This window comes from Myxocyprinus asiaticus, chromosome 28, assembly GCF_019703515.2.
Source record: "Myxocyprinus asiaticus isolate MX2 ecotype Aquarium Trade chromosome 28, UBuf_Myxa_2, whole genome shotgun sequence".
In the NCBI taxonomy this organism is placed as follows: Eukaryota; Metazoa; Chordata; class Actinopteri; order Cypriniformes; family Catostomidae; genus Myxocyprinus; species Myxocyprinus asiaticus.
Genome location: NC_059371.1, coordinates 14,059,441 through 14,084,698, shown reverse-complemented (window position 1 = coordinate 14,084,698; position 25,258 = coordinate 14,059,441). Strand labels below are relative to the sequence as shown.

Below are 25,258 nucleotides of genomic sequence, written 5' to 3'. Positions count from 1 at the left end.
AGATATTTAAATGACCCAATTCCTCTCAATGAGGCATGGTATCAGACTTTTTAATTTAAGATATCATGTGAAACAAAGAAAGTAGAGCACTGATCTTGACTGACACAAAGAGGAGAGACTACAGCTATGGTCTCATTTCTTTTTCCAGTCTTAATACTTATGGTGTGGTTAGTGCAGACACACTGACCACACAGTCTCCAATTTGAACACATGTTGTGAGCAGCCACATGGATTTGCAAAACAAGTAGTTCTAGTTAAGTGATGCAACATACATTGAGTCTGTCTGCAGGCTCTCTGTGGAAGTGTTCAAAGATGTCATATCCGGCAATTATGTGGAGGGAACACTGAGCCAGTGGAGGAAATGTGGGGGTAAAATATGCAAGTAGATATAGCTGCAGGTTGGAGATCTCCAAATGGGGGTGAGATCTCTAAAACAGGGGGGTTACACCAAAAGGGGGCTGGGCCAACTCCAAAAGGTGGTGATACCTCCCCACACAGTTAGTGTTAGGGAATGGGTTAGGTTAGGGGCTCACTATGCTTTGGCTGGTGGTTTGGAGCTCCAGCCCCTTTTTGGAGCTCTGCCTGCAGCTATATCCTTCTCAAAACTTGTGCCGAAAACGCAATAAATGGTGGCACATCCTCAGCAACCCAAATAAAACAACAGATTAAACCCAGACCCAGAAAAAAGGTAGATAATATGTAAAAGTGGTTTCCTTAGCTGTTTAAAGCGCTTGGAACTTTAACATCTTTAAACATTGTGCTTTAAAGGTGCTCTCAGTAATTTTTTCCCCATTCAAAAAGTTTTACTCCTAAAGAAATGAATTGTAATTTTGAAACATATGCATAAAATCATGACCACTCACATGAGTGGGGGACTCTAGATGAGGACTCTAGTCATATCAGTAACCTTATAAAAGCTGTTTTATTCTACATGGGGCAGAGGCGCCCTCATGGGGGCTGCCATTTTAGAAGAGGGCTGAAACGATTAGTCGACGTTATCGGCAATAAAAAATTGTCAACAAAAATGTTAATTGTCGAATGGTCGTTTGATCTCATTTAACGTAACATGACATCACATTAAACTCTAATGATGATGTGAGAGAGCAGCATTGCAGTTCGCGCCTGACTGAGGAGAGGAAGAATTACTCAGCTCACAGTCCAAATGCATTCTAAACTTTCCAAAGAGCTTCAGGTGATGTACATCGCAAAGTTTGAGGGAATTATACATAAATACAAAATAAATAAATACAGAAGCACTCTCGTTGTGGAATAATTGGAGCCGGAGCTCTTTAAAGAAACACCCCAGCGTTACATCTTAAATGCAGTTATATTTAATGCATTATAGCTTTATTAAAGTTCAAATAATACGGAAGCAGATCATGTAAATATCTACAAACTCCGAAACTGGTATTTCTCTGTGTGGTCAGTGCCTCTTCTATGAGTTGCGTGAAGCGGCCCGATCTAAGGGGGAGAGATTGAAACTGCACTCGGCTGAGGCACACTCTGTCGCGGGGATACTCATCCCTAGAGCGCACACGCTTAATGCAGCTAGATTATAACGTGATGGCTCACAACTTATTGAATCATAATATATGTGTCACTGTGCATTTCTTATCGTGAAGAGAGAGTTTGAAAGATGTACTGAAGTGAACAAAAAGGTGAGAGAGATTGTCTTTGCCCCATTATACACTACAACAAAATACGTTTTTGATTTGTTTTGGATTGTTCCCTATCTGTCACTCACTCGACGTTGTGTCGATGTAGTGACACTAGGGGTCACTCTTGGGAGCCCGAGACACCTCTGGTCTTTGATAAAAGGCCAATGAAAATTGGCGAGTGGTATTTGCATGCCACTCCCCCGGACATAAGGGTATAAAAGGAGCTGGTATGCAACCACTCATTCAGATTTTCTCTTCAGAGCTGAACGGTCATGCTCACTGAGCTGAACTGTTCATTCACCTCTGCTGGATCTGACGGCACATTTCAGCGGCTTCTCCCCCCTCTGCACTGGTGCACTGCAGAGAATGCCCCTGGGCGCTTCGGCAGAAATAAAAGAGTATATTTCTCTAAAAGAGTGGCACACACGAAACGTCTTTTTAAAGACGCGTCTTTTTAAAGATGCTTTTCCGTTTGTGTGTTATTCCTGGTTGCGCTCGTTATCTCTCGCCTTCTGACGATCACGATCACTGTCTTTCGTGTCTGGGCACTGCTCACGTGGAGACAGCGTTCGTGGATGGTCATGTTCTCATTGCCAGAATATGTCCATGGCAATGTTGCGGTCGTGGCTTGCCTTCATAAGAAAGCGAGCCACCTCAGAGGCTCCCGCCTCGGTCCTTTTACCCACGGGGTATGAGGCCAGCGCGGCTAGCACTGGGGGCGATTTGGGGACCCCAATGGGACCGCCTCCATCGGGTATCCCCCCGCGGACCTCCCATTCCCCAGCACGCTCGTCTGCCCCGATCGGGCTTCCGGATGAGTCCGCCGGCTTGTCTCACGGCGAGTTCGACCTCTTATTCGGAGCCCGCGACAGTGATGAGCTCTCGAGCGCAGCATTGGAGAACGGGCTCGTCCAGTCAGAAGCCTCAGCTGGGCTCCTCCCTTCGGGGTCGATTGCCCAGTCACAGGCTGACGCGGAGATGACGACATGCTTTCCCGGGCAGCCGCGAGCGTTGGCTAGAGTGGAACTCACTGCTTTTCCCTGAACCCTCGCGGCTCGGTGATTGGTTCCTGGGCTCGCGGTGCCGCTCAAAGCCACGCCCCGCCCCCGTTCCTTTCTTCCCGGAAGGGCATGAAGAGCTGACAAGGTCGCGGGAGGTGGGCATTGCCTCGTTAAGGGAGGTGGGCATTCACGTTCTCAACTATCTCGACGACTGGCTAATCCTAGCTCATTCTCGAGACATGTTGTGTGCACACTGGGACCTGGTGCTCTCAAACCTCAGCTGACTAGGGCTTCGGGTCAACTAGGAAAAGAGCAAGCTCCTCCCGGTTCAGAGCATCTCTTTTCTCAGTTTGGAGGTGGACTCAGTCTCCTTGACGGTGCACCTTACGAACGAGCGCGCCCAGTCGGTGCTGGCCAGTTTGAAGGCGTTCAAACAGAAAACAGCGGTTCCACTGAAACTTTTTCAGAGGCTCCTGAGGCATATGGCATCCTCGGCGGTGGCCACCCCGCTCGGGTTGATGCATATGAGGCCGCTTCAGCACTGGCTCCAGACTTGAGTCCCGAGATGGGCATGGCGCTACGGGACACGTCGCGTGGTCATCACGCCGGTCTGTCACCATCTTTTCAGCCCTTGGACCGACATCTCGTTTTTACGGGCAGGTGTTCGTCTAGAACTGGTCCCCAGGCGCGTCGTGGTCACGACAGATGGCTCCAAAATGGGCTGGGGCACTGTTTGCAACAGGCACGCAGCCGCCAGCCTCTGGACGGGTCCGTGACTGCATTGGCACATCAACTGCCTCGAGTTGTTGGCAATTCTGCTTGCCCTGTGGAGGTTTCGGCCGTTGATCCAGGGCAAGCACGTGTTAGTTCAGACAGACAACACGACAATGGTAGCATATGTCAAACCGCCAAGGCGGTTTGCGCTCTTATTGTATGTCACAACTCGCCCGCCGTCTCCTCCTCTGGAGTCAGCAGCACTTCAAGTCGCTGCAAGCCACTCACATCCCGGGCAACCTCAACACTACAGCGGACGTGCTGTCACGACAGGTTACCCTCAGGGGAGAGTGGAGACTCCACCCTCAGGTGGTCCAGCTGATTTGGAGTCGATTCGACAGGCACAAGTGCACCTGTTCGCCTCCCAAGAATCCTCCCCACTGCCCGCTCTGGTACGCCCTGACCGAGGCCCCCCTTGGCATAGACGCGCTGGCACACAGCTGGCCCCCTGGCATGTGCAAATATGCGTTTCCCCCTCCCAAGGTCAGGGAGGACGAGGAGCAGGTCGTCCTGGTAACACCCTACTGGCCCGCCCAGACGTGGTGCACGGACCTCACGCTCCTCGTGACAGCTCCCCCCTGGTGAATTCCCCTAAGGAAGGACCTTCTTTCTCAGGGACGGGGCACCATCTGGCACCCACACCCAGACCTCTGGAATCTCCATGATGCGGAAGACCTAAGCGGTCTACCACCTGCGGTGGTAGACACAATCACTCAGGCTAGGGCCCCCTCTACGAGGCTCCTGTATGCCTTTAAGTGGCGTCTGTTCGCTAAGTGGTGTTCTTCCCATCGGGAAGACCCCCAGAGATGCGCAGTCAAATCAGTGCTTTCCTTCCTGCAGGAGAGGTTGGAAGGGAGGCTGTCCCCTTCCACCTTGAAGGTGTACATTGCCGCCATAGCAGCACACCATGACGCAGTCAACGGTAAGTCCTTAGGGAAGCACGACCTGATCATCAGGTTCCTAATAGGTGCCAGGAGGCTGAATCCCTCCAGACCGCGCCTCGTTCCCTCACTGGACCTCTGTAGTTCTTCAGGGTCTACAGAGAGCCCCCTTTGAGCCTTTGCAGTCAGCCGAGCTTAAGGCACTCTCCTTGAAGACTGCCCTCCTGACTGCGCTCACTTCCATCAAGAGGGTAGGTGACCTGCAAGCGTTCTCTGTCAGCGAAACGTGCCTGGAGTTCAGTCCAGGTTACTCTCACATGATCCTGAGACCCTGACCGGGCTATGTGCCCAAGGTTCCCACCACCCCTTTAGGGACCAGGTGGTGAACCTGCAAGCGCTGCCCCAGGAGGAGGCACACCCAGCCCTGTCGTTGCTGTGTCCGGTGTGCGCTTTACGCATCTATTTGGATCGCACGCAGAGCTTTAGAATCTCTGAGCAGCTCTTTGTCTACTTTGGTGCACAGCGGAAAGGAAGCGCTGTCTCCAAGCAGAGGATCGCCCACTGGCTCTTTGATGCCATAACTATGGCATATGTCGCCAAGGACATGCCGCCCCTGGTAGGGCTACCAGCCCATTCTACCAGGGGTGTAGCGGCTCCCTGGGCCCTGGCCAGGGGTGCCTCTCTAACAGACATTTGCAGAGCAGAGGGCTGGGCAACACCCAACACCTGTGCAAGGTTCTATAACCTCCAGGTGGAACCGGTTTCATCCCAGGTAGTGGCACGCAACACAAGCGGATAAGCCCGGGATAGCTGGCTGGGTGTATCGCTTGCACATAGCGCCTTCCACCTCCCTTGGAGCTGAAGACGTGCACCATTAATTCCCAGTAGCGTTCACAAACTTTGTTCCCTGGTTGACTTCCTCCGAGCCCTGTGGCAGTCGAGTTTTCGGAGAGACTCGCTGCCGGCCCAGTACATGCGCTAACTAAGAGCCCTGTTCTTGGGTAGGTGCTCTGCATGTGGCGGTTCCCTGTAAGGCTAACCCCATGCGATATATATCTTCCACTAGTTCATTTCCCTGCTGGCAAACTGCGCCTTCCTTGGGCAGAGCCCCTCTGGCCCAGTCTCCATGTTTGTAGTAACTCCTCCCCCATTGGGTAGGATCTACCTTGAAGGCTCTCCACATGGTTGGAAAGACCGTGTGACGTATTCTTCGACTTAAATATCCCCCCCTTTCTTTGGGCGAGGTGTGGTCTCTGCGGTGTCTTCCCCTTGGGAGGGACACCCCCCGACTAGACCTGGTGGCCCAGTCGGATAATCCCCCTTCTTTTTTAGGGAGTGGAAAAAGAGAAGGGGAAAAGAGGCCACGACTGGGTTAAGCCTGTCTCTATCTTTGGGTAGTCGACTTGTCCACAAAAAGGACCGTTCGACACTCATAACTATGTTGGGGGAGGTTATGTGTTGACCTGGTGTGCTGGCTATGAGGCACACAGCAGTCTGCCCACCACACACCGCCAGTTCACGTAACACATTTCAGCCAGTTGTGGCATTTCGTATAGGGACCCCTAGTGTCACTACATCGACACAACGTCGAGTGAGTGACAGATAGGGAATGTCATGGTTACTGGTGTAACCTCCGTTCCCTGATGGAGGGAACGAGACATTGTGTCCCTCCTGCCACAACACTGAACTACCCGCTGAAATGGCCGGACCTTATATCGGCTCCTCAGCATAAAACCTGAATGAGTGGTTGCATACCAGCTCCTTTTATACCCGTATGTCCGGGGGAGTGGCATGTAAATACCACTCGCCAATTTTCATTGGCCTTTTATCAAAGACCAGAGGTGTCTCGGGCTCCCAAGAGTGACCCCTAGTGTCACTACATCGACACAACGTCTCGTTCCCTCCATCGGGGAACGGAGGTTACACCAGTAACCATGACGTTTTCCAATATAAATATTGAAACAATGTACATTTTCTTTAGCAGCTATACTGCAGAAGAAAAATGTGGTATCTGAGAATGTTGAATATAATATTACAAATACAAATATTTTAAAATATCTAAAAATCCTTTAAAAAAAGATGCATTCACCTGAGAAGCAGCATATAAGATATTTAGACTTGCTTTTAGAGAACAGATCTTGAATATAACCATATTTTGTCTTTACTGCACTTGCAGAAGAACAACCAAGTGAAAAAATACACTTGTATACAAAATACACTTATATGTAAGATACAGTCTCTTAAAGCAAGTCTAACTATCTTATTTGTTGCTTCTCAAGTAATGTATGTATATTAAATGGAAAACAAGACAAAAACACTTGATAACAACAGGATTTTTTGCAGGCCCCCCTTGGCATAGACACGCTGGCACACAGCTGGCCCCCTGGCATGTGCAAATATGCGTTTCCCCCTCCCAAGGTCAGGGAGGACGAGGAGCAGGTCGTCCTGGTAACACCCTACTGGCCCGCCCAGACGTGGTGCTCGGACCTCACGCTCCTCGTGACAGCTCCCCCCTGGTGAATTCCCCTGAGGAAGGACCTTCTTTCTCAGGGACGGGGCACCATCTGGCACCCACACCCAGACCTCTGGAATCTCCATGACGCGGAAGACCTAAGCGGTCTTCCGCGTCATTAATAAAAAGTATTTTCCCTTTAATTCAGTGAATGTCATTTAGAGGTATTTTTAAAAGATGATTTTGTTCTCTTTATTGTTAGTAAACACGTTTAATACAACCTTTTAAATCGGGCACAAGCTGAATAATCAGTTAAGAGCTAATTATTAATCATTGCAATATTTGCCGAATAGTCAAATAATCATCCTAATAATCGTTAGATTAATTGATCATCAAAACAATCGTTAGTTGCAGCCCTATTTTAGAATCACATGACCAGCTGAATACTACTCGCTTAATCTCAGTAACCGTCTTGTTATTGGACACTTTCACTCTTAGATTAAATTTATCATGGCTGATTGTGACTAGTGAAATTCTGCAATGGCATCTGAAACTGAAAACTGAAAACTGATTTTGAATTACGCTGCATCCACACCACTAGGTGTCACTGTAAGTCCAAGATGACATGAGCAAAAAGTTACTGAGTGCACCTTTAAGGTTGTTTTGATATCATTAAAAACAAAAACATCATTGCTTCTTGCATGTCTTGTGACTTATTGTGATGCCATATTTTTAAATATGTAGACATGCAAATGATATTTAAGAGCTACACCGGGGTAAAGAATAAAAATGAATAACTGTTTAATTTCATCTGTTCCACACAAAAAGCTATTATATGGCTTCAGATGGCTAGGAAAATAGTGCACAAGATATATGACTACTTTTATGGTACTTTAAAGGAGTTTCAAAAGCTCCTGGTTACTGTATGCATTTGTTGCATGGCAAAGAGCAGCGTGAACTCCTGCTAAACTTCTCACCAGTGTGCTTTTGCTCTGGGCGTCTCTTAAATGCTGTTCCCATTGACTTCTTTCCTGGTTGAAGTGCTCCAGAAGCTCTAGTCTTTCTCGACTCCAGTTTCTCTCACTGATCTGCAGCTGTTTGGTGAGGTCCATCACGGCAGCATAAGAGTCCGCCAGCAGGTGTTGATGCTCCTCTCGCTCCTTTTTCAACGCTCCCTTGAGATCTGGAGAATCCTTTTCACCCCCAGTCACAGACGCCTTCCCCACCTTCCCCTCCAGCTGATGAGAGAAAGAGGAAGACAAAATGGGAGTGAGTGAGATCAAAAGAGAACACTTGATCTTTCCAAGGAGGAACAGTAACCATGGAGATAATGCAAAGTAAGCCTCTTCATTCAGATCTTGACAGCAAAAACAACCCAGACATCATAAAGACATTTTGTGGATATTAACGTATTTGCCTTCCACCATTTAATGAGCCTCTAAGTGCAGTTAGGAAACATACTTAATAGAACAAAAACAATAAGCCACTCAACGTCGTGCGTTACAGCAATTTTACCATGGATAAAGTCTGTTCTTAGGCACATTGTAAAGCACAGTGTCTAAAACCCCTTTATCCATGGTAAAATCATGGTAACTTGCTGCTTCAATTGGCTTATTGCTTAAGTGCAATATGCTAAAGAAAACAATGTTAAATAAATAGTTATATTTATTATTAAAAAAAAACATCATAATAAACAATTCTTCAGCAAAGTAATATAGTTTATTAGCCTAACTGTACGCTGCTACATTGCCAAGCAATGTAGCAAGCAACTTGGCGTTAGAATTCAATTGATGCATGACAAGTTGTATGAACTGATCAAACAAGTTTGCTTACATTGGCTTTTCTTTACAATGGTTTCGAACGTTGCTCATCCAATCAGAATTTAGATTAGAAACTAGAGTAGAAATGTCTAGTTTTTTAATTCCTTATCTAATAAGTTGGGAAAGGGCATGGAATTTTTTTTAATTTTAACTTTAAACCTAAGATTATGTTTCCAGTGACAGTTAGTATTAAGCTAGCCTACTCTTTATACCCCATCCTCATTTAAATTCCTTCTGCTCTATCAATTGGATCTGTAAATCATCTGAACTCATAAATTCCATGAGATTACGCGAGTCAGGTTATTAAAACACACAGCCTGCTGGGAACTCATCAGACAATCATGTGACCAGCTTGTCACAGTGATAATGCCTAATGAGTTTTGTTTTGGATGGCACGACGAGGTTAATAGTTTGTTGTGATTTACTATAAAGGGTAAAAGATATTTATTGCAAAAACTCATGTTGTCTGGAATTCTTTGTACGCTGAATGTTCTTGGACAGATATTTTATCAATGTTTTGTCCGCAGACTGATCTAAAAACACTTTAAACTGCAGTACAGCCCATTGACGAGACTAAGTCTATCCCTCACAGCATCGTTGTCATTCCCATTAAATATCAAAGATGGCGCTAGTGTGAATAAGGTCTATGGGGAAGCATCAACCACACAGCATGGCAAAAAAGCAGCTTGTAACACAATGCCACATTGCCAATCCTCCAGACAGGCACTTTCATACTAGGGTGGGCAATGTTACCAGCTGTGACAAGCAGACTGGCAGAAAAATACTCCACAAAAGCTTTGTGGATTTTTCTTTTTTTTTTTCTTTTTTCTCAGACTTGCTTCATAAATGAATAATAGGTAATAATATATGCATCAAGAGAAGACTTCATAGTAATATAGTAACAGCATAAGGTTCCCCTTCTGCTATCGGTAAGTGTCTCATTAATAAAGTGATAAATAATTTGTCTGTGACAGGTTTAATTAGAGCCACAGAGGTCACAGCTAAAACTAGGGTGTTAGGTCCCACCTCTCCCACTCCTTTCTTTATCACTTGGCTCATTCTCTGCACCAAAGTCTTAGGAAAACAAAGGAAATGCAGATAAAAGGGGGCGTGGCAGAGAGGAAGGCATCTCAGTAATATCGAGCAATCAGAGCAGTAATGGCGAAAGCAGCAGTCTAGAGACATTAGGTGCTCATTTGGGTATTGCTTTAGGTGCAATCTATCTGTGTGCATGTGTACATTTTTGGAAGGTTGTTTTTTTCTGCCAGGACTTCTATAACAAGGAAGGGAGGATGGTGAGCATTTTAACTAATCTAAACAAGACAGCACACAAGCCCTAGCTCTCTATGCATTGTTTAAGACATCTACAGTGTAAACATGTCTGATTTAAAACTACAGTGTGCAATTATCTGTTTTAATATCAGCATCTGATAACGCTGCCCGCATGAATGATTAACAACTTGGTAGTTTCCCCCTTATTTCAGACCCAAATATTGTATACCTTGTGAAAAAAATATTTATTATTATTTATTTAATGACTCTATATACTGATTTTTGAGTAAATATTGTGTGTATCATTTGTATTGTGTATATAAGCATTATTTCAGCCACCCTGCTCATGAGATATTAGTATTGGATATTTAAAAACCCATATTGGTAGTTCCAAGTGCCACAGAGCCAGTGTTTACACTCTGGGAAAATCATGCCACAAATGGATTATTTATAGTTGTCTCTGCACATTAAACTGGCTTTTTACATCGAAATTGATCTTTATGCTGTGTACAAAGCAGCTACTGTATAAGCTGAGTGATTTTCAATCATAAAACAGCTTTGTTCCTTATTAGTTTATTATCTTTAGCCTTGTGTCTTTTTTGTGCCCTCTGTCTCTCTATTTCTTCTGATCCACCAAATGTGTCTCGGTCCTATTTCTCCCCGAGCTCATTAATTAAGTCATTAAGAAGACTGCAGTTAGGAATGCGTCTCAGAGCAGAGATATTAAACTCATCTTTCATCATCACGGCCAGCAACAACGCTGTAAGCGCTCACACAAACTCCATCTCACCCCAATGATACCACCACATTGTGGTACCACACCTTACACAGCTCTATTCTAAGACTACTGGTGCATGTCAAAACTAACAGGAGATCAAGTGAATATCAAATAACAAAATTACAGCTGACATCCAGCATTTTTCAGCTTGTCTCACAGATAATTGATCGCAAGCTTATCTGACAATAACTAGGGAAATTTAACCTGCTTCAGGTATTTAGAATAAAGCACCCAAGAGGAATTACCGTAATCTGTGTATGTTTAATTGATGACTACATCCCTGAAGTGTAGTATTTAAAATTGCTCAGTGTAGTGAGGCTTTGAGATCAATGCTAAAGTAATTACTTTACACCTACAGTGTAAAGACCTGTAAAATAGTTCACCTTTGTGTACTCTTTCAGATTTATTACATAACAGGCCACAATGTACATGTATTTAACAAAGATTTCATCCCATTGACTACTCTATAATTTTAAAGGTATAAGAAAATGCGAGCATTACAAAAGCAAAGGATTACATGCGTTATTCTTCACCTAATTATTATTTCATCACAGTTAATATTTGATAAGACCATATTTGGAAGAAAATACTGTAACTCTTTGGGTACAGTTGAAGTCAGAATTTTACATACACTTAGGTTGAAGTCATTAAACCTCATTTTTTAAACACTCCACAGAATTAATATTAGCAAACTATAGTTTTGGCAGGCCTTTTAGGACATCTACTTTGTGCATGACATGAGTAATTTTTCCAACAATTGTTTACAGACAGATGTTTCACTTTTAATTGACTATATCTCAATTCCAGTGGGTCAGAAGTTTACATTCACTAAGTTAACTGTGCCTTTAAGCAGCTTGGAAAATTCCAGAAAATGATGTCAAGCCTTTAGACAATTAGCCAGTTAGCTTCTGATAGGCTAATTGGCGTCAATTGGAGGTGTACCTGTGGATGTATTTTAAGGCCTACCTTCAAACTCAGTGCCTCTTTGTTTGACATCATGGAAAAATCAAAATAAATCAGCCAAGACCTCAGAAAAAAAAAATTGTGGACCTCCACAAGTCTGGTTCACCTCCGGGAGCAATTTCCAAACACCTGAAGGTACCACGTTCATCTGTACAAACAATAGTACGCAAGTATAAACACCATGGGACCATGCAGCCATCAAACCGCTCAGGAAGGAGACGCATTCTGTCTCCTAGAGATGAACGTAGTTTGGTGTGAAATGTGCAGATCAATCCCAGAATAACAGCAAAGGACCTTGTGAAGATGCTGGAGGAAACAGGTAGACAAGTATCTATATCCACAGTAAAACGAGTCCTATATCAACACAACCTGAAAGGCTGCTCAGCAAGGATGAAGCCACTGCTCCAAAACCACCATACAAAAAGACAGACTACAATTTGCAAGTGCACATGGGGACATAGATCTTACTTTTTGGAGAAATGTCCTCTGGTCTGATGAAACAAAAATTTAACTGTTTGGCCATAATGACCATCGTTATGTTTGGAGGAAAAAGGGTGAGGCTTGCAAGCCGAAGAACACCATCTCAACCGTGAAGCATGGGGGTGGCAGCATCATGTTGTGGAGGTGCTTTGCTGCAGGAGGGACTGGTGCACTTCACAAAATAGATGGCATCATGAGGAAGGAAAATTATGTGGATATACTGAAGCAACATCTCAAGACATCAACTAGGAAGTTAAAATTCGGTCGCAAATGGGTCATCCAAATGGACAATGACCCCAAGCATTCCTCCAAAGTTGTGGAAAAAAGTCAAGATATTGGAGTGGCCATCACAAAGCCCTGACCTCAATCCGATAGAAAATTTGTGGGCAGAACTGAAAAACCTTGTGCGAGCAAGGAGGCCTACAAACCTGACTCAGATACACCAGTTCTGTCTGGAGGAATGGGCCAAAATTCCAGCAACTTATTTTGAGAAGCTTGTGGAAGGCTACCCAAAACATTTGACCCAAGTTAAACAATTTAAAGGCAATGCTGCCATATACTTACAAAGTGTATGTAAACTTCTGACCCACTGGGAATGTGATGAAAGAAATAAAAGCTGAAATAAATCATTCTCTATAATATTATTCTGACATTTCACATTCTTAAAATAAAGTAGTGATCCGAACCGACCTAAGACAGGGAATGTTTTCTACGATTAAATGTTAGGAATTGTGAAAAACTGAGTTTACATGTATTTGGCTAAGGTGTATGTAAACTTCTGACTTCAACTGTATGTACAGTAAAGATCACTATGTAACATCTTAACATTTGAATGATTTCTTCTTAAAAAAATGCTCAAGCCCCATTCATTTATTGGAAATGTTTATCAGCTATTTTTAAACCATTTCTTAGATTCGCAATTAGATTGAGGTCTGAGATATTTGATTGGCTCATTTCAGGACATGAACCTTTAGGTATGTTAAGCCACACCACTGTTTTTATGTTTCTGGTCATTCTTTTTGTTTCTGTTCTCCAAATCCCAGTGATTTTATCAACAAATCGGGGCATACTTTATGTATTTTTTCTTTTGCACTTCCCAACTTTTCTAGTCACTGCTGCTAAGAATTTATAAAACAAAAAGCTGCCATCACTGAGCTCCACTTTAGGAATGGTGTTCTCGGAGGGATGTTGTGCCATGTTTGCGCTAAACATTCAGCTCTTATCTTTGGTGCCCAAAAGTTCAGTTGTGGTCCCATTATACCATAGAATCTTCCTCCAAATGTATTTGTATTTTAAATCCCTATACACTCAAAAAAATAAATAATAATAATAATAATAATTTTGTTGATTCAACTAAAAAAAAGTAAAACGTCAGCTTCACTTAATCCATTTGCATTGGGACAGTATTTAAGTTGAATTTCCATGGAAATGTTAATTTAAGAAAACTAATTTCAATCACATGGAACCACTGTCCGTGACCGAATCAAGTTAAGCCAAAGAGTTTTTTTTTTTTTTTTTTTTTTGAGTGTAGGAAAACTCCAGCAAAGATAAGTTTTGAACAATTGTCCAGGGGGTGAATACTATTATTAACACTGTAACATCAGGGCATGATTCTGCTGAAATAAAATTAATTTAAACATGCCATTACCAGTGGCTTCAGAAATGTATTAACTGAAAAGTCACTATAAGTCTTTTTTACAAATTGATCTTTATGTTTCAGGCTCCAAGGTAGGGAACAAACTTTATTCTCAGGCATTACCAACTCATGCCTGCATGAGTCAGATAAGGTTGTTAAAGTCTTTATATACAGGTGCATCTCAATAAATTAGAATGTCATGGAAAAGTTCATTTATTTCAGTAATTCAACTCAAATTGTGAAACTCGTGTATTAAATAAATTCAATGCACACAGACTGAAGTAGTTTAAGTCTTTGGTTCTTTTAATTGTGATGATTTTGGCTCACATTTAACAAAAACCCACCAATTCACTATCTCAAAAAATTAGAATATGGTGACATGCCAATCAGCTAATCAACTCAAAACACCTGCAAAGGTTTCCTGAGCCTTCAAAATGGTCTCTCAGTTTGGTTCACTAGGCTACACAATCATGGGGAAGACTGCTGATCTGACAGTTGTCCAGAAGACAATCATTGACACCCTTCACAAGGAGGGTAAGCCACAAACATTCATTGCCAAAGAAGCTGGCTGTTCACAGAGTGCTGTATCCAAGCATGTTAACAGAAAGTTGAGTGGAAGGAAAAAGTGTGGAAGAAAAAGATGCACAACCAACCGAGAGAACAGCAGCCTTATGATTGTCAAGCAAAATCGATTCAAGAATTTGGGTGAACTTCACAAGGAATGGACTGAGGCTGGGGTCAAGGCATCACACACAGACATGTCAAGGAATTTGGCTACAGTTGTCGTATTCCTCTTGTTAAGCCACTCCTGAAACACAGACAACGTCAAAGGCGTCTTACCTGGGCTAAGGAGAAGAAGAACTGGACTGTTGCCCAGTGTTCCAAAGTCCTCTTTTCAGATGAGAGCAAGTTTTGTATTTCATTTGGAAACCAAGGGCCTAGAGTCTGGAGGAAGGGTGGAGAAGCTCATAGCCCAAGTTGCTTGAAGTCCAGTGTTAAGTTTCCACAGTCTGTGATGATTTGGGGTGCAATGTCATCTGCTGGTGTTGGTCCATTGTGTTTTTTGAAAACCAAAGTCACTGCACCCGTTTACCAAGACATTTTGGAGCACTTCATGCTTCCTTCTGCTGACCAGCTTTTTAAAGATGCTGATTTCATTTTCCAGCAGGATTTGGCACCTGCCCACACTGCCAAAAGCACCAAAAGTTGGTTAAATGACCATGGTGTTGGTGTGCTTGACTGGCCAGTAAACTCACCAGACCTGAACCCCATAGAGACTCTATGGGGTATTGTCAAGAGGAAAATGAGAAACAAGAGACCAAAAAATGCAGATGAGCTGAAGGCCACTGTCAAAGAAACCTGGGCTTCCATACCACCTCAGCAGTGCCACAAACTGATCACCTCCATGCCACGCCGAATTGAGTCAGTAATTAAAGCAAAAGGAGCCCCTAACAAGTATTGAGTACATATACAGTAAATGAACATACTTTCCAGAAGGCCAACAATTCACTAAAAATGTTTTTTTATTGGTCTTATGATGTATTCTAATTTTTTGAGATAGTGAATTGGTGGGTTTTTGTTAAATGTGAGCCAAAATCATCACAATTAAAAGAACCAAAGACTTAAACTACTTCAGTCTGTGTGCATTGAATTTATTTAATACACGAGTTTCACAATTTGAGTTGAATTACTGAAATAAATGAACTTTTCCACGACATTCTAATTTATTGAGATGCACCTGTACTGTACATATACTAATTTAGCCAAATAAGCCAGGATCCAACATTTGCCTTAACTGTTTAAGATGTCAATCTAACTGTATGTTGCCTCTAAGCTATATAGACCTTTCTGAGAGCATTTTACCTGAGTGATGATGCTCTTGAGTTCCATCCGCTCAACTTCCCATGATGCTTTTGCACGGGCGAACTGCTGCGTTAACTCCTGTGAACTCTGACACTCCTCACGCAGCTCGGCGCTAAGATCCTGTAACGCCATCTTCAGGTCCGACAGAGTACTGCCAAACCCGTTAGGCTGCTGATGGGGCAACATGAGATGTAGCTGTAAATGCTTTATTACAGGGCAATACAAATCTAATTCAAATTGCTTTCCTACAGATGAAAGATGTTTAGTCAGTCTATGGTTTAGCATACCTGTAGGCAGGTTTTCTCTGCGATGGTGTGCTCTTTGGGCAAAGGGTTGTGTGGTTGCTCCTCAGCAGCAGACATCTTGTTGTCTCCATAGTGAGAAGAAAGTCCATCTTCCTCAAGCAGGAGACAGAGATCCTTGACACTGTTTACCTGGAGGAACACATGAAATTGCCTACATTTTCATAATAGCGCCTATAATGCCTATACTTTCAAGTTTGAACTGATTTTGTTTCAGGACCCCGATTTACATTGGAAATCAAGTGGTATACAAAAGTAAACACAAATTTCTGTAAAATAAAACATTTACTAATTTATTTTATTTATTAAAATTACCATGAGCTGCATAGGCCCAACAATATACAAAATAATCAACACAACATGGGCTGAACTTGATTGTTTTTTTATTTATTTTTTATATTCCAACCTTTACCTTAGATCAGTGGTTCTCAACTGGTTTTGCTTTGTGACCCTGATTTTACATTGGACATCAAGTGGTGACCCACCATAGTAAAAGACAACCTGTATTTAATGCATCCTGGGTCAGATTTTCTTTTATCTTGCATAGATTTGTTCATGGTTTTCAAGTATATGGGCATGTATCATTTGACATTATTTTTGTTTTCGATGACAACAACAACAACAAGTTTTCTCTCACCCTTTTTAAAAGTTGATGACTGTATTTATTTATATGAGCCAATTATATTTATTATCCTGTTTATTTCCTAATATCAAAAATTATTCAAACAAAACATAAATTACACAGAAGGAAAACTTCTTTTCCTTTTTTCCATAAGTCTTGGAGGTCCAGACTTTAAAGCCCTTCATGTATTTGCCCTTATATTTAGAGTGCAACGACATATAAGTACAGGTAAGACCATGGATGGCTCCTCATTACAATGGTTAGGTCAGTGTAGCTAGTCTTTCAAATAATAATAACAACAACAACAATATATTATTTATGAAAAAGAAATAATTGAAATAAAAAAAAAAGAAAAAGAATTGTACCCGAAACACACATTTGAAACTACATCTGCCACTGTTGTATGCTAATAAAAAATGAGGTCTAATAGATACCTAGATTGTTTAATATGGAATTATAACATTTTTATAAAAATATTGCAGTTACTGTTACTTATGTAAAATCATGAAACAGTTTTGTAAAGGTGATGATGTGTAATTAAAAACAACAACTTTATTTTGCCGCATAGCACAGTGTTGCTCTTTTCCTCAGTGCTGTTTGGCATTTCGGGGCTGCCTACTGTTTGAGAGGTATTTGACTTCCTCAATAGCACATTAAACTAGAAAATTCTCAATAGAATTCAAATGGATCACATCAGTTTTGTGGTCTGCGTGCCGCAAAATCGAGGGTTGAAGCTCGGATCATTGGCGAGTGGTTCAGTTACACTTGCACGGAAACTAAGCTTTAAACGCACCATAAAAACAACGCATTGCAAATGAGAAGCCATGTATAAAGTGCTGAACATGAAATTATCATTAAATTTGCCTTGGCAGTCCTAAGTTTCACTTGGACAGCCGCCAAAAAGTTTTCAATAGAAAAACTATGACACTGTTCTTTCCCTGCTGTCCGTGACCCAGTCTGAATGGACCTGCGACACACTTTTGGGTCACGAACCACTAGTTGAGAAACACTGCCATATATAGATTTTTTCATGGTTTATTCAAGATAATCTGTTCATGTTGGCATCTTCCTTTTTGGCTAAACTCTACAAAATTATGTGACAGCCTCTCGACCATATCAGAACACAACTGTGGCCTATTTCTGGGTCCTGCCAAACCATTTGAACCAGTGGGCTCAAGGATCATTCTCCATCACAGAGATGAGTACTCTGTTGTTTAAAAATGTCTCCATACCTCCAGGATATCTTTGCCCTCTATTTCTAGTTTCTTGCCAAGTCTCCACTGTTTTAGGAGCCAGCGCAGTTTGAGGCTGATGAGCAGTAGACTGTCTTTGAGCTGCTGTGACTCCTGCACCAGTAGGTTCCTCTCCTGACTCCACAACTTCTGCTGTAGACGCGTCTGTAGACTCAGACTCTGCAGCTGGAAGTCTCGAAGGAGGAGGGCCTTCTGATGCTCTTCATGAAGCTAGAGAGAAAGAGAGAGAGATCATAACAAGGTATTTGACAAGAGAGATGCCTGGAAGCAGGATGAGTCAATACCTACTATATTTCTGGTCTTGTGTTCGCAAGCACTGTATTATTGTATTTGGACAGGGAAACGTGTGAACGATGATACTAAGATTTATTGCTGAGATTTGCAAAGCACCTTTGCAGTTTGCCATATGTACATTTTTTTGTAGTTATAGTGTAGTTGTAGTATAGTGTATCTAGTTGGTATATACTATGTTTATGCTTACAGGGATTTTTGCCAAGTAGGAAAAGTTCCTGGATCAATATCCTTGTCAGTCATGGAACAACATGTTCCTAAACAATCAGGTTTTAGGGATAGGGTTATGATTTATTGTAGGGCTGTAGTTGGGGCTTGAACAACATTCTTATCAATTTTTTATTTCCCTCTGATTTTCAAGGTAGCTCATGGTCATGGTCAAGATTTGGGATTGGACCAACCAAGGAGGTTGATCCAAGAACACCTCCTACTTGGTAAACTCATGGTTATCTCCTATATATATACTAGTGTATTTAGTGGCCAGTGATTCTCAACTGGTGGGTTGCGAGTTGCAACACAAAAACTGGTTGAAGGTAAAATGCAAATAATAAAATGCAACTAACTAAATAATTGTGCATAGTTAGAATAGCAAAAACAGGGTTATCAACTTTTAAAAGTGAGGAGAAAACGCTTCCCATATCTTTTGTTGTTGACATCAAAAGCCATGCATCCCATTAAATTCTACAGTATACTGGTGCAAATTCATGCCACTTAGCAGAAGGTAGCCAAATTTGTGAGATGCAAACTTGGGCAGGTCGCGTGAAAGCACCTCATGCATCGAAAAAACCATGAACAAAACTATGAAAGACGAAAATAAATACAACTATGTTACAGTGTTGAATCACCACTAAAAGTCCAAAACGTTGAGAACCACTGTAGTATCATAAGTGTATCTGGAAGATCTATATTAGCACAACTTGTGTGAGCATGTATCTGGCACCTGAGAGAGTTTATGTGTGTCAGTGTGGCGTGCCTGTCTCTCCTGTTTCAGCGCTTCTTGTACTCCTTGATTCTTTTCCCTTGCTTCAGACAACAGAGCTTTCAGCTCACCAACCTGCTCTGACAGCTGCAGAAGACAATGACAAGAGAGAAGAGAAGCAGATTATGAGTCACTCATAACTGGTAAATACTGCAGCTGTAAGTAAAAACACATAGGGACAATAAAATGACCCCCTGGCAAGACTTGCTGTCAAAACAGCCTTGAAATTGTCAAAATGTTGCAGCACCTCAATGCCAAAACAGAGGCTAATATCAGTCAACAGCTTTTAATCAGCTTATATTCAGTCATCAGCGCAGAGAATATAGACTATATTTGTAAATTTTTGTAAGTTAAAGACATTGAACCTGACACTAATAGATTTCTAACCAAACACAAACAGTCCAGCATGCCCTCCCTATAATTCAAAACATGAGACCAGAGTTTATGATCACAAGTTCTCTGTTATCCCTTTTTCTTCCTTCTTCACATTTACCAGCCAGTTAAATGTTGACCATTAAATGGCTTGAAGTAAACATGGATGGATGTTTCATTAATTTTCTGGAATGCTGTAAGGGTGTCTGGCACAATGTGCAGGAGGATGCCAAGTCACAGTGCATTCTCTCATGATTTAATCATATGTGTTTTTAATCATAATGTCCATATTTTCTACTTTAAAGTAAAGATTGTATTTCCCAGGAGGTATAATCTTTGTGCCAGTTTAATAGATCATTGTGAACTTCTATTGTCTTTTTATATTTTATGTACATAAAAACTCTGCAGGGTCTATGAATGTCCCATTAAATAGTTATGTGGTCATGAACCCTAATTTCCCAATAACCTATGAACCTATGAGTCTGAATTTGACTGTGATTTCCAACACTAAGAGAGGACGAAACTGTAATAGAGCAATACTCTCAATTGACTTAACCATAAAAACCTCCCAGTGCTGTTCTAAAGTTAAACACTAATTAAAACCTTCAAAACTCCTTAAGTGTCTGTAACATCTACAGATAATAACATCAACAGCAATAAAATCTTTATACAATATTTTACAACAATTTACAAACAATTTTACAATATCAGAATTGTTCAGTATTTTTCTTTTCCACTGGTTCTCTTTTAAACCTAAGCGAGCTGCCTTGCTGCCTACAGTCTACATAGGCAGCAACCTTCTAAAGCAGCATCCTAAGCAGCATGTAACCTTATAAGTGACTGATTTTAAATACTCTACATAAACAGCAAATTTACTCAAATATACTGAAATATTGGGTGAAATAGTTTTTCATTAGATGGAACATTTTCTACCAATAATTCAGTCCTGAATAAAATATAGATACATTCAAATATATGATGCGTAAAAATGTTGACTAGACAGGCAGCTCACTAGGGTTTGGAACAGAGCTTTTGTATGTACAAGATATATTTTAAGGGAGCATAATTTTGATGCCTACTGTTTGGAACAGCCTTCGCATAGGGAACATGCTTATGATGTCTAAAAATTCTGTCAAGGTAGGCAGCTCAAGGGTTTGGAACTGAGCCATCACATGTACTAACTACTGTATAATAACAGAACACTTTTTGTGCATATAGCACCTCACCAAATCAGTGTTTGTTTCCTTCAAGTCAGACTCCTCATCTTTATTGCTGTCTTTGTGGCTGCTGCTCTCCTCCTCTTCACTGCACGGGTGAACTTTGATCTCACAGTCTGGCTGGTCTCTAGAGTCAGGCTGTTGCATGCATGCATGGGCAAGTTAATGAAGAAAAACAAAAGACAACAATAAAGAAGAGCATGACAGAGGACAGACAAGATCAAGAGGAATATGATGAAGGAATAAAAGATTGTGTAGTGTGGGTATATAAGACTGTTGGAGTGAGTGAGACGTAAAAATGTGGCCATCAAAAAACAATGGTAAAATCTATATATAGCCAACAAATAAAATTTCATAAGACAATGAAAAGTATGTAAAGGAAAAACAGTTTAGTCATTGTGGAATAGGACAAAATGGCAAACAGAAACAGAAGAATGATGAGTGAAAGCATAATCTTTGGTTTGAGGAGAAAACAGGAAATGAGGGCGACAAAATAATACAAAAAATAGTGGAAAGAAAAAAGAAAGAAATGTAGCAGTGACCACAGGTCATGGTGCCCATGCAGCGAGGAAAAAAGAAGGAGAGAAGGAGGAAGGGAGAGTCTGGATTGGATCTCAAGAGTTAGGCCTCTGATGGAACCTAGATAAATTAATTCTTGTCTACACCTTAATAGTATCATAACATTTAAGTATTCAATGTTTTCTAAGTAATCAATGTTTTTAAATAAAATATAGCCTGGCAAGACCAAGACCTTGAAATGTCAAGATATTAGCTTTTTTAATTAGGAGGCTAAGCAATGTCACCTTGCTTTGAAAATATCTAATAATAAATTATTTGATACATGCAAGCATCAGCCATCAGCTTATTATGATTTCCTTGAAACGTAAAGTATTTTAGGTATCAAGGTACAAATTTCATTATATGTTACCAATACAACTACTCATAAACTTCTACTGTGGCCACTTTGGTCTCATTTGAATGTAGACATAACATGCTTAGTCAATACCAAAGAATTAAGACTTTTAAAAGGATAGTTTACCCAAAAAAGAAATTTGTGTCATTTAATCACCCTAATGTCAAGCTTCAGAAAGGACAAAAAGTACATTTTAAGAAGTCTACACAGCTCATGTGCTTCTAAGTCTTCTAATGTCATAAAATGGCCAAAAATTAAGTCACTATTCACAGAAAATCTTGCCTCTTTGTCATTTTTGGAGCTTGACAGACTCAGTTCTGGTTCACTTTTGTTGGAATAGGACTAGCTTGGACATTCCACCAAATTTCTCCTTTTGTGCTCCACAGAAAACATCACATGGGTTTGGAGTGCCATAAGAGGGAGTAGATCAGGGGTTGGCAACCTTTTTGACATGGAGTGCCATTTTTTATTTTCCTGGTCAATGACTGTGCCAAAATCACGCAGGGGGTAATCACTAGCACGTAAGCAATAGTGAGAGAGTTGCAGGCTATTTTACTTATATGAAGTTTTTCGCACCTGCATTCCAATCTACATTTTGATGTAATCCTCCCTCATGATCACGCAGTGTGTTTTCATCAGCTGAATGGGAGGCTATACACTATTAAAGTGTGACGAGACTCGCACTGCGCATGCAAGCCATTCGCGCATCACAAGCCGATCAACTTTTTAGCACTTTTCGGTGAATCGCACCTGCAAAATCCTAAAACTTTATTTCCAGGTTCAATTTATATTTTGAATAGACTTTGAACGATGTGGGTTTATGTTTTCTCTTTTAATCGTGTAATGTAGTCTTGCATGTGACTATGGTTTAAGGAGGGTGTACCTGTATGCTGGGTTGGAAATCTCAAGGATTAATAGTGGTGTTTTCCTTATTACATCACGTGTTGTTCTGAAAGCAAAAAGAAACAAATGAAACACGGAATGTAGGCTCTCATCCACGCAGCCTGGCCGAAGCAAAGCAGGCACGTTTACTCGCATGATTAACCAAACGTGAAGCGCTGCCGGCTCGTGATGCGTGAATGGCTTGCATGTGCTGCATGAGTCTGTTGGGTATACTGCAGTCTCATCACATTTTAACTCTTTGTTTAGCCTCCCATTCAGCTCTTGAAAACACGCTGCGTGATCATGAGGAAGGATTACATCAAGATGTAGATTGGAATGCAGGTGCAGAATTTATATATAAAAATAGTCTACTTCTCTCCTGCCGTTGCTGGCGTGCCAGTGATTACGCCTCCGTGTGCCAATGCTGCCATATGTTGCTGACCCCTGGAGTGGATGATGACACAAATTTCATTTTTGGGAGAACTATCCATTTTAAATAAACTTGGCAGCTCACAAGAGGCATTGGACCCAAACCTTTTAACATAATCATAATAATTAACTCCATTAGAGGCCTAATTTTTATCCACTACGAGACCTTATAATAAACTACAAGCATGCATTGTTGTAGTGGTTGGCAAATCGTTCTATGGGTAAGGGAAGTGTTAATACAACTCATCAATGACCTACCAAGCAAAGCAACAAAAAATAAAAATATGCTGGCAAAAGAAAAACAAAACTAAAACAAAAAGGAAAGAACAAAAAAAGCAAGGGATAATTTGACTGAAAGAGGGCGTGTATACCTTCTGCTGGGTTGTGATCTGGTCAACCTGATCATCTGCAGGGCATGAGAAATTTGCTGCAGAGTCTCCCAACTCGGAAAGCAGAGGCAGCGGGGACATCCCTTCCACACGCTCCCTCTCAGGGGATTGCCCCAGTGTATCCACCCTCTCACTGAGGGCCTGTAGCTGAGCCTGAAGGGACTGCAGTCTACCATGAAGGGCCTCCACCAAGGGCAGCGTTGAGCCCTGTGTCTGGCTCTTCTCCAGAAAAACTGGTTCTCCAGACTCATTGGCTGAGGTCTTGCGATAGATGGCATCTGCTGAGAGGCAGGTGGAGTCAGGCGAAGTAAAAAGCTGAATGGCTGAGGTAACGAGTTGCGCCTGGTCACGAATAATGAGAAGGTCCTTAAAGCTGAGGCACTGAGAAGTATGAATATGACTTATTCCTGAAACTTTCTGATCCTTCTCCTCCAGGATATCGATTTGCTCATGCCCAACTGGCCACTCGCGATGTGTTTGGATGGGGACGCACTCAGCCGAGTCCCCTGCTTCAGCATCGGTCTCCAGTGCTGGACGTGTAGAGCCCTGGTTGGAGGCCAAGTCACATCGTTGGAGGTTAGAGAGAAGCACTCTGTTCTCATACTGGAGCTTCTTTACTTTGCCATTCAGCTCTGCAATCTGCAGCCTGGCAGCCAGCAATTCTTTATTGGCAGCTTCATTTGGACCAGATCCTCCATCTTCAGAAACACCATAAATTATTGTGGGTGAATTTATGGTTGCAGTTGGCTCAATCTCAGTGACAGCTGGAAGCTCGGATTTGTAGTGATTGAGCTCGTTCATCAAGAGCTTGTTCTGCTCTTCCATTTCAATCAGCGATCGCCGCAACAGATCCGCCTCTTCTTCCACGAACTGTAGGTGACGCTGTAGCTCCATCACATTCTCAGTTGACGAGGAAAGCAGTAGATGACCTCCGACTCCTCCTGAGATGCCAACCCCACCCGGGGATTCCTGGATCTTCATATCGTCCATTTCGGCACGAAGCCCGCGGTTCTCCACCTCTAGCTCTACAATTCGTCGGCTCAGTAAGTTTGCCTCTTCTTCAACTAGTTTTAGGTGAACTCTGACTTCTGCCTCACGAGTGTGAGGAGAGTCAGCAACCTCTTCAATGGTCAATGAGGCATCAACCTCACCGTAAAGAGAGCGATACTTTGCCAGTTCCTCCCTCATGGCCTCGTTGTCTTTAACCATTTTGGTGAGCTTCTTGCACATGAGGGCTGACTCCTCCTTGGCGAAATGGAGCTGGCATTTTAGGTCGGAACTGTCCTCTGGAGGCTGAAGGGAAACAATCGCAGACACCAGACAACTGTTTGTGCTGTTGTACCCATTTTCTACCAACTAAAAAATGTCAAACTCTGAAGGCATAATACATCCAGGAACATAAATATATAATGATCCCTATCAGTGCTGAACGTTGTTAATTTGTTTCAGGCTGTTATTATTAAGAGTAGAAGAGAGAAAAATGTAGTTATCAATCAAGTGTTTTCTAGAATTGCTGTTTATTACCTGAGGTGATGCTTTTTTATCAGGTTTGTTGTTTGGCCTGGCAGCCCTCTTCTTCAAAGCATTCTAGGGGGGAAAAGGGAGATCGTTTAAATTAATTAAAACATGTAAAAATATAAATAAGTAACTCTTGTTAACACCCATTACCAGCCAATCCACATCCACTCTGATATGACACCAACCCCTCTATCTCCCTTCAGCTGTGGTACTAAACACTCATAAATCATAATTTGGCAGCAAATTAGGGGGGAAATAAACTGATACAGATTGCAGGGTGAGCTATCTCATTGTTTGCATGAAATACAAACCTGCTCCGCTGCAAAAAATAAAGAGAAATAAAGAGAAAGAGAGAGACAACAAGGGAACACACCTCTCATAATAATAAAATAAATTATAAAACTGATAGTTTCAATTCTGGATACTGACTAATAAATACAGCCTTCCAGCCATGCTAAAATACACTACACATTAACGGCTATTCACAAAACACCTGTTCACTTAGGTGTTGTG

The 25,258-nt window shown here is 42.0% G+C and overlaps 1 protein-coding gene across 2 annotated transcripts in view; it reads right to left on the bottom strand.

Moving 5' to 3' along the window:
- LOC127419101 (protein SOGA1-like) overlaps positions 1–25,258 on the bottom strand; it is an 86,290-nt gene that overhangs the window by 5,540 nt on the left and 55,492 nt on the right. The window contains exons 4-11 of one of the 2 annotated variants that reach the window (XM_051660220.1): positions 24,752–24,814; positions 23,210–24,520; positions 20,624–20,752; positions 18,987–19,112; positions 17,735–17,965; positions 15,866–16,012; positions 15,579–15,749; positions 7,744–8,004 (exon numbers count right to left, since the gene is read on the bottom strand). In XM_051660220.1, coding sequence (XP_051516180.1) covers positions 7,744–8,004; positions 15,579–15,749; positions 15,866–16,012; positions 17,735–17,965; positions 18,987–19,112; positions 20,624–20,752; positions 23,210–24,520; positions 24,752–24,814 — 2,439 coding nt within the window. The remainder of the gene's footprint in view (positions 1–7,743; positions 8,005–15,578; positions 15,750–15,865; positions 16,013–17,734; positions 17,966–18,986; positions 19,113–20,623; positions 20,753–23,209; positions 24,521–24,751; positions 24,815–25,258) is intronic. The other variant, XM_051660221.1, reaches the window with a different exon arrangement.